A 10712-nucleotide genomic window follows, 5' to 3' on the forward strand; every position below is an offset into this window, starting at 1 on the left:
ATAATGGAACTTAGAGGTATGCTAGAGAAATATAGAATGAAAGAAGAGGTAAGTTAGATCATATACACCAATACCTCACTTTGGTCGTGGTTACGTTCCAAAAAAAATACGACACAAATTGAAACGCCGCAATGTGAATTAAGATTTTCTATAGCAAACCATGTAAAGAACGTAGATAGGTTCCAGGGTTACGAAAATACTACTTTTTAAAAAGAAAATTGAACAAAGTACACATTTAAAAAACAAAAATAATATAACTCTGCCAATAAATAAATTGGAAAAATATTTACCTTTTTGTAACCAGAAACAACACGTTAAAAATTATATAAATTTACTATTCCCTTTTAAAAAAAGCACAACACACTACATTACAACACAATACGTAATCGTTGATTTTTAGTTAGAAAGGGAATCCCCCGGTTTTGATGGCATGGCGGAATAAGAAACAAAAGTGTTGACATCTTTTGGAAAACAAAGAAAATTTCGAAAAAAAAATAAAAGACTCGAACCCAAAACAATGCAACCTCGAAAATCTAACGACTCACAGTGAAAATTAGCACTAATTAAGCAGCGACGCAACTTCGAATAAAACGCAAAACGAAACGACGCAAAGCGAGGTATTGGTGTATAATAAAAGAAGAGTAAAGAAATAAAAAGTATATAAAAAAAAATTATTTAAAAAAAATGTAAATGCCTTGTCTCAAAATCATATAGGAGACTACGAGACATCCCCAATAACGAATGCCATTATAAAAATGACAGTGATAAGGTTGGAAACACATCATCTTCATTCACCTATGATGATATGTTCCAATCCTACACTGAATCAGCCAACGTGGTACGAAAACTCACAAATTTTGTACTTAAAAGCGTAGTCTTTAAATAGTAAGCCATTATTATATCTTCATGTTTTATACCAGGGGTGAACAACCTTTTTATTCGACGAGACAATTTTAGTTTTAAAATTGTTTAACGGGCCGCATCTAAAGTACTTATTAATCTACAAAAATAAATAATAAACATTAGAAAAAAATTGCACAGGCTCTTTGTGTGAGTAACTCGTTACAAACAAATTGTTTTGTATGCACTATTATAATAAATTTTATTAATAATAATAATTATATATATATATATATATATATATATATATATATTTAAGAAAATTGATAAAATAAATTCAATTTTCGAAATACTAAGCGGGCCACATAAACATGTTTAAAATATTTAATGGAATCAGGCGTTACCTCGCGGAAGTCCATCCTAAGTAAGAAAAGGTCCAATATTTAGCCACTTCCGCACATGCAGTGGTAGTCGTGCAACAAAGTGCACCGCCCGCCAGCCCGCTAATAAATGCGTATGCGGCAAACAATGCGAATCACACAACCGCCACCGCCAAACCACTCAACAAGTGTTTCACCCCTCCACGGGGCATCTTCAGGAGTTATGTTACATCGATTAGTGACTCTGTGTTTGGCACTAATCAGTGTAACATTGGTCTTTTTCTTACTTATGTTTAAAATACAAGCAGCCTGTATATTGCACACCCCGGGCCTTATTGTATTCGCCACAGATATTAATAGATTTAAAAAAATAATACTCTAAAATCTCAACGAATTATAGCTGGTATTGTAAATGTTTTTTTTTTCTATTACGCTACATCAAAGGTTTGGTTTTAAATAAAAAAAACTCTTAAAGTTATAACAATAATAATTTTCCAACAAAGAACTAAACGTCGGACTGAACCGATAGATGGCGCTGGTAGTCAATTGCCTCGCGCTATCGGTTATTGTATTTAAAATTGTTCACTTAACACAGACATTTTACTTTCAGACACAACCTACGAACAACAGCCTGTTTTCAAGTGACGACCAATACATGCGTAAGCGCAAGAGTGATCATTAAAGCGACCTTTGTTTGAGGGCCTGCCAGTTGTAAGTCATCTCTAAGTTGTTTTGATATTAACTAATAAATAGAATCGTAAAATATATACATTTTGAGAAGGAAGAGGTCCCCGTTTTTGGGCACTAGTTTCACCCCTATTTATGTGGGAACATTGATTTTACTGTCTATATTAAATTTTTCACTTTACATATATCACAGCTTTTTAGTTTATCAAGATAACCATATCTTTGTTTCTTACATTTTAACTTTTCCTGATATAATTAATTCCAGTTCACATTTTTTTCTTGCCTGTTTTACTTATTTATTTTTATTTATCACAGTTTTTGCCGCCAACTTGCGGAAGTTAACCCTTAATAACCTGATTTACGAAAGTGATTTTTTTTATATTACTGTGTTTGCTTGAGGGTCTAGATGAAGGGAAAAATAGATTTTTTTAATTTTGTTGGAAAGAATATTATACAACAGTAAAATTCGTACAGCCAACCTATAAAAAAAAACTAATAGTAATGTGAACATTCGGTATAAAAGATTGGTATCAAAATTGAAACTCTAGGCTATTAAGGGTTAAGAAAGGAATCTCTTCCTTCTTCGTGACGGAGGCGATGGTCGCCTCTTCAATCTTTTTCCCCAACCGGCACTCATTTTAAGAAAAGTGAAAGTTTACAATAAAAGTTAGACCACGAAAATTATGGACTTGTTACTATTTTTAATTTTAATAATAGAACAGTCTTAACCCTTTCCACTCCAAGGCTGTTATGTAGCATCGATAAAATTTAATTGAATTATAGTATCATGCGATTCTAGAATATGTTTCATTCATTCGTGATTCAAACATTTTAGTAACAAAAGTCTTTGCTGTTTTAAAATTTTCTGCGAAAAGAAGTATTACACCATGTCGAGTATCACTCGACAGTGGAGCTTGTGGAACAAAATCAGTGTCGAGTGACACTCGACATTGGAGTGGAAAGGGTTAATCACTAGGAGAGGAGTCAGGAGTCAGGTCGGTGAAGGAGTTACGGCCCCTCTCCCTGCAAAGAGATCCACGACACCTGCACGGTGAACCCATGGTACATCGTATTTTATTTTTCCTTCATTTATATTTCAAAATTTATGAATTGTTAATATTACAGGCTTGTACTTACAAACGACGTGAAAATGTAATGATATCTGTCATTGTTCATCTGAAGCTGCAGAATCTGAAAGTAAAGAAATATTACATTAGACTTTTTTTATATATAAATCTTAAAAACATTGGCATATATATATATATATATATATATATATATATATATATATATATATATATATATATATATATATATATGTATAACTCTTCGTATGGATTTTATAAAGAAGGCTTTGTAGGAGTGGTCGTAGTACTGTAGCCTCTTGTTCTTCGGTAGCCTCTTGTTCGTCGGTTGTTTCTTGTTCGTCGATTGCTTCTTGATCTTCATTTGCTTCTTGTTGATCTGTTGACCGCACCTCCGCTAGCACTTATAATGAGCGCGGAGACTCTCAACAGCGCGATGCAAACTTTTGTTGCGTCTACTGTGGCGCCATCTGTCATTTATCCGTTTCACTGCCGCCGCCGCCGCGATGCGATCGACTGCGCGGACACTTGGGTAAGAGCTCGTTGCTCGGCAACGCGTGTTTGAGTGGCGCGCGATATGCACGCCATAGCTTTTATGTAGACGGGGGGGGGGGGGGAGGCTCCCATTAGGTGGAAGGACAAGGTCTCTGGTAGTGAATAAATGCAAGAAAGACGAGATATGGAAATGATATGCATTCCATTATCTTCTTAAAGTGGACCCGGAGACAGTAATAATATGAAGTGGTCTTGGTACCTTGTAACACAAAGGTAGCACCAGAGACTCTTCCACTAACTCCGGTAACTCCTCACAAACCGATGTGTTACGTACAAGATCCTGCTCCTAAGATATCAAGGTCGACTGCAAAATTCAGGCCTCCCCCAAAGGGTCCCTCCTATGACCGGTCTAGCGCTGTCCACATCCAGGGACTTCCCGCGACCCCAACTACGTTACCATGCAGCAGTGGTCGTGCAATAAAGTGCATCACCCACACAGAACTCTGTGTTTGGCACTAATCGGTATAACATACTCCTGAGGATGCCCCGTAGAGTGGTGAAACACTTGTTGAATGATTTAACGGTGGTAGTTATGTAATTCGCATTGTTTGCCGCATACGCATTTATCAGCGGGCTGGCGGGCGGTGCACTTTGTTGCACGACTACCACTGCATGTGCGGAAGTGGCTAAATATTGGTCCTTTTCATACTTAGAATGGATTTCCGCAAAATAACGCCTGAATCAATTAGATACCTAACTACGTTGTCTACGTAGTGGGGAGGTCTACCCACGCCGTGCTACCGACTCATGATTGCCACAAGAGAACACAACACAACAGCCATCAGCTGAAAAGAAGAAGTAGAAGACTATCTTCTCCCTGCAGACTTATTGCCACTTGGGTTTTCGCATTTAAATAGAAAAAAAAATAACTCATGTAATTTTATATATATTTATATATATTTGTGTGTGGAAAGGAACGTAATAGCATGCGTGAATAGGAACGTTGGATGGTGCAAGCGAGAGGGGTGAAAAATGAAGTGAGAGGGACGACGGTTGAACGAAAGAGCGTGCGCAGTTTAGATTAGGAATTATTTTTTTAAAAGAAATATTTGTGCCCCACAAAAGACTTTAAAATTCAATCCCTGCATCCCGACTACGATATATATATATATATATATATATATATATATATATATATATATATTGATGATATAGTTGGAAAATACGCGTTTTTTAAAATTCCTATTATTACATATTAAAAACAATTACCGTTTACTATTCCTGCAGATTTTGTACTGATAAAATTGGTCTGTCGCATTTAAATAAAAAAAATAATATCAAAATATTCACAGTGATCACTTTATACAGGGTGATAAGAAAGGTGTGACTTTCAAGCTATTTGCTGATTAATGAGGTATACAGGGTGGAATTTTTAACGCCACCTAGCGGGAACGTACTGTAAAGGGAACATTCCTTTATTTAAAAAAAAAACACAGAACTGCATTCACAGATTTTCGAAACGCATAAAATCAGAAAAAATAACACCCAGCACTTTTACGGCATCGAACGATAAGGATAACATCTCTGTAATGTAATCTTATCCTGTTGAAATTATAAGTTTAGATTTCATGTTTGTTCGAGTTGTTTCTTGTAAAAAATAAAGTAATATTTACTTTAAGTAAATTTGTCCATCTCCCGTATAAACAGTACTTTTCCTCCAGAGCTTTCACACATGTAACTAATCATCCTGTATATAACATCGTTTCTGGTGACGTTTACAGACATCATTGTCAAACAATTACAAAAAAAATTAAAAAAAACTTACCGCTCTCGAAAACTGTCTTAAATGCCTCGGATCCGTGTCGACTATGATATGCGTTATCTGTTGCTGCTTCAGTTGCTGTAGTCCCCTTCTATAGTCCTTGGAATCGGCGCAACGGACAGCGTACATATCACGCCCGTCGCCGGCCAAGTTGAGTATGTTTATTTCGCCTGGAATCATATTACGGTGAGTTCTACAAGAAACTCAGTAAGTTCAACTGCTTGGATTTTATTTTACTTAAATAATGTAATGTACAGGGTGATTGGTTATTGGTTTTAAGGCTTTAAAGGTGTTAATATATCTCACATATTTCTCAACTAATATATGAATACCTCCTACCGAAAATCGATTTTGCATTTATATATTATTTACGTGAAAATAAATTAAAAAAAAAAAAACAGATAAATATATTTACAGTAATACCCCGTTTTACGCGACCCCGTTATACGCAGTTTCACTATAACGCGAATTGCAAATTTCGCGCTCAAATGCCTCGAATTACGCGAAAGAGTGCGTATAAATATAATGTAGTCATCAACTTCTCTATGGTGTCTTGACCATCTGTCAAACAATTAAAAACAGTGTTGGGTGTTATGAACGTATTATACAAGAACGTAAACAAAACGTTACCAAAAAGACAATAGATATATTTTCGGTAAAAAATAAGAGTATGTATTGCATAAAGTGTTCCTAGAATTAAAGTGATTGATTAAAATGATTTGTATTTTTTTGTAATAATTTTTGACTATGTTTAATCATAAACCTCGTTATACGCGAATTTCAGTTAACGCGATGTTTTTTGGAACGTATCCCTCGCGGGAGTAAAGCGGAGTATTACTGTATTTATATAATAAAAACAAAAACCATATACCATATCCGTAATCCTCATAAATGATACCCATTCTTGTCCAGTTGAGATATGCAGTCAGCTCTGCGAAAGCCTTATCCATCAGCTCCCGTGATGGATAGAGATTTATGGTGAAGAAGTCAGATTTATTCACCGCTGAAACATCAAAACATCATTCTGAAATTACTAGATTATTCTGGTTTATTTTTAAAAATGTAGTTAAATTAAAATATGACAACACTGAAGAATAAATATATACCCCGTGAAATTATCTTAAAAGAGCCTTAAGGATGTATTAACAGTACTCATACATGTCGCCTTTTCAGCCCGAAAGCCTCCAATGCAAAACATATGTCACAACCAAAGATATACACTGTGTAAAAATCTGTGAAACAAATTGATGTACACGAGAAAAATAAATAAACTAAATAAATCTGGGATACTGCAATAGAATATACAACTGAAGTGTTTGAGGATGGATGAAAGGAATGGAATGATTTAGAAAGGAAGATGGAATTATAGAATGATAGAAGGAAGAAAAAAAGATATTGTGAACTATGGAAGACGAGGACGAAAATAAAAAAAAATCATGTGAAAAAATAGTTAAGAAATAAAAAAACCCTGTACCCAACAAAATAGGGGTGGAAGGAGAGGTCCCAATAGCGGAGGCCTCATAAAAAAAGGAATTTGGCAGGCGAGTTGATCGCAGTGTGGTATTGCGGTACGCAGAAGATACTGCTGCCCATCTTCTAGAAAGTATTAAGCAGTGACAATACCATATAATTAATGCATAAAGAGTGAATTATATAAGATTATCTCCCGGAAATCGAATCTGCGACCTATGATCGCAAATCCACCACTACCATTGATAATTTCATGTAATATCTCTAAATCAACTTATATGTGTTATATATTTAATAATATCACTAAACAATTGTTAAAAAAATATTATAGTGTAAAATATATGAGAAAAATAAAAGCTAGTTTCATTTTTCTCATATATTTTACACCTATCCCCCGATTTACACAGTAGATACTTTCCTGAGAAAAACGTGTAAAAATTTTCAAGTCAAAACCATGTAAATCGAAAAGGTTGCAGAAAATACATAATTTTGCTGTGTGCAGTAGTGATTTTTTTCAATATTTTCATGTGTACACAGAAATAAAAATAAAATGCATTGACAAGTTAAAATATTTAATATATTACGGAAATAATCTAAATTAAGCACTCACTTGTAATTTATGAATGAAATAAAACTAATTTTATGCCAAGAAATACAGACACAGTGTGCGCGTGCAGCAAGTCAGCACATGAGCTCGGGATTCCCCGTGAAATGTGTACACAGCGCACGTGTTCAATCGCAGTAGCATTTAGGAGAGTGCGATAAAAACAAAAAAAAACTTATTTGGAAAATCGTGTAAAAGCGAAAACGTGTAAAACAAGTACCGTGTAAATCGGGAGAGGTGTATTATACGATCGTATTTTTGACAACCATGAGCCGGTAGACGCGGCGTGGGTAGGCTCCCCTAGATTCTCCGAAAAACCAACATCACCGACGTAGCTCAAATAATTACACGTCTGAATTGGGAGTAGGCGGGGCACATCGCTCGTGCAATCGACGGCCGTGGAGGCAAGATTCTCGACTGGCGATCACGAGTTGGTAGACGTGGCGTGGGTATGCCCATCAATAGATGAACCGACGACACAGTTAAGGTGGCGAGAAATCGTTAAATGTAACGCAAGACCTGTGGCAATCGTGGCAATCTTTGAAGCAGGTCTATGCCTTACAGTGGATGTCTATCTGCTGAAAAAAAGAAGAAGACAGCTTGGTACTAAAATTCTTCACTGTTGTATTAAGATTATTGTAAAAATGTCCTAAGAAACCTTTTTGCTTTATTGTGGAGCCTCAATTGAGGTCGGGTTTAAAAGCCCCATAGCTTTAAATTGAAGAATAATATTTTTTTTCATGTACACCAATACCTCACCTTGCGTCGTGGTGACGTTCCAAAAAAACGATTAAAACGATGCAAAGTGAATCAAGATTTTTTATAGCAAACCATGTAAAGATCGAAGATAGGTTCCAGGGTCAGGAAAATTGAACAAAGTAAACATTTAAAAAACAAAATTAATATAACTCTGCAAATAAATAAATTGGAATAATATTTACCTTTTTGTAACCAGAAACATCACGTAAATATATATTTCAAACCGTGATAAAATTTTAAAATCGGAACACTACTTAATGTGATAAATATAATAAAAATTAACAAATAAATTGAGTTAAATGAATAAATCAAAGAAATAAGGTGGGTGTTCCGTACACATTAACTTATTTTAAAATTATTGCAAAGGAATAAGCTACATTTTTACACCTATATCTGATCATCCTGTATAAAGAATGAAAATAAATAAATCCCACCGTCAATTATTAAGTTCTAGCCTTTGAAATATCAAAGAAATCGCTATCAATAAGGCTTTATTAAATTGAGGTCGAAATCATTAATAACACATTCAGGTCCTTTGTGGAGCAAGGCATGATACCTCGTCTGTTATAGTCGAAGGACCTCAACAGGAATTTATATAAATAATGTTCTAAATTAACATTAGAATGGGTGAGTTTAGCCATCAACTTTGAAAGCATTTATAAAAATTTAATACGAAATTTCTCATAGACTACCAGAATAAATTTATTTTCAAGAAAGAAAACATTTTTTCATTGACTTTATAATCTTGGGAACTCAGTGTAGGGTGCATTATGGTTGTACCTGTTCCTCATTTATGGCCTGCCCAAGTTGAGGAAGGTAAAAGAAACAGCGAACTCGACAACATAGGTAAAATATATTTTTATATAAATAGTAGTGGTAAGAAAAGGACTAATATATCTCTACTTCTGCTATATAGCAGTAGTCGTGCAAAGTGCCGCCCGCCCCCTCAATACGTGTTTCACCCCTCCACGGGGAATCCACAGGTGAGTTAATTAACGGTGGTAGTTGTGTAATTAGCATTGTTTGCCGCATGCGCAATAATCAACGAGCTGGCGGGCGGTGAACTTCATTACACGACTACTGCTACATAGCGGAAGTAGCTATATATTAGTCCTTTTCTTACTTAGGATGGACTTCCGCAAAGTAACGACTGAATCTATTAGATGAATAGTAGTGGGCAGAAGGCCTGGTCTGATTTTACACCGCAGCTCGGTACTCCTCTGATGAAGGTGGTAAGCAGCAATTTTAAACTAGCACAGGAAGCTAGTATCCGAAATTCATCACACTCTTATCGATGAATGAAAAAAGTGAGAATATTTCCTTCCAACTGATATCATTCTGGTCTTATTTCTCATTTATAATGCGACCATGTCCAGCGGATTGTTTTCCAAACAGTGAAAGAATTCAGAGAGTTTTTCTTCCACTGACAGCTTCCGAAGTAGTGGAAAAATTATCCAGGTGGAAACCGATCAAGTCGAGGTTCTGGCCTAAGCCAAGACCCCTTGATCCTATTTAAATGAAGCATCTGCCTAAACGATCTAAGATTTTAGCAATCTCCCAACTTAAAGTAAAATATGTTGTTACATATTTTACTTTAGGTTGGGAGAGATCTGTTGATCAAACCGAAGTTCTGGTCTAAGCCAAGAGCCCTTTAGGGGGTCCTTGATTCTAGTTACATGAAGCATCAGCCTAAACGATCTAAGATTTTAGCAACCTCCCAACTTGAAGTAAAATATGTAACAGATCAAGCCGAGTTTCTGGCCTAAGCCAAGACCCCTTTAGGGGGTCCTTGATCCTAATTACATTAAGCATCTGCCTAAACGATTTAAGATTTTAGCAATCTCCCAACTTAAAGTAAAATAGGTGACAGATCAAACCGAGGCTTCTCAGGGAGACCTCTAACTTCTCTATCTTAGTAAAGGATTTGGGCCAACCTTTCCTTGCGCTCTGCCTCTTCGAGCACGCTTAACCTACAGCCCCCCCCCCCCCAAACCAGCAATGGACAAAATTAACCCACGGTTAGAAACGATAAATAGATAGATTGAACTTACGTTCAGGTGTGTGATGCGATACAGTTAGATGCGGTGCGTGAAGAGAGCGACACATGGCGCCAAGCGTCGCTCCCAGCAGTGGGCCTGCGCTGTTCAACAACGCCACGGCGCCTGCTTTTATCTGTGTACACGCTGGAAATGATAAATATATAACATTACCACTGTTTAAACTCAAAAAAAATTCATAATGAATTTTATACTTGATAAATAGATAAACCATTTAGAACTGAGTCTCTGTGAACGAGGTAATTAGTATAATTGATATTTGATGCAAAGTTACAAAGGGAGAAAAGCCTTATTCTATTGAGGAAAATAGAAAATATCGGTGAAAGGTGTGAACCTTTTCTCCTAATACATTTTAGCTGAACGGTCACGGATGGCATCTGACTTAGATTTTTTTTAATTTATCCGAATTCCAAGAGATACTTGGATTTTGAACCCGCAAGCCATGAGTCCGAAGTAGCTGTACCAGTACCAGCTGAATGTAGCCGAAGTCAATTGACTGATGCTAGCACAACT

At 36.0% G+C, this 10712-nt stretch overlaps 1 protein-coding gene across 1 annotated transcript in view; it reads right to left on the reverse strand.

Moving 5' to 3' along the window:
• LOC137926359 (glutamate receptor ionotropic, kainate 2) overlaps positions 1-10299 on the reverse strand; it is a 30398-nt gene extending 20099 nt beyond the window's left edge. Inside the window, exons 1-4 of the mRNA XM_068769962.1 lie at positions 10194-10299; positions 6181-6312; positions 5313-5479; positions 3045-3098 (exon numbers count right to left, since the gene is read on the reverse strand). Of these exons, the coding sequence (XP_068626063.1) occupies positions 3045-3098; positions 5313-5479; positions 6181-6312; positions 10194-10248 (408 nt within the window). The 5' untranslated portion in view covers positions 10249-10299. The remainder of the gene's footprint in view (positions 1-3044; positions 3099-5312; positions 5480-6180; positions 6313-10193) is intronic.
• Positions 10300-10712: the final 413 nt, after the last annotated feature.

The sequence above is a fragment of the Battus philenor genome, unplaced genomic scaffold, assembly GCF_028537555.1.
Source record: "Battus philenor isolate CCGP_79_NKW_IND1 unplaced genomic scaffold, ilBatPhil1.0.hap1 SCAF_29, whole genome shotgun sequence".
Taxonomy (NCBI): domain Eukaryota; kingdom Metazoa; phylum Arthropoda; class Insecta; order Lepidoptera; family Papilionidae; genus Battus; species Battus philenor.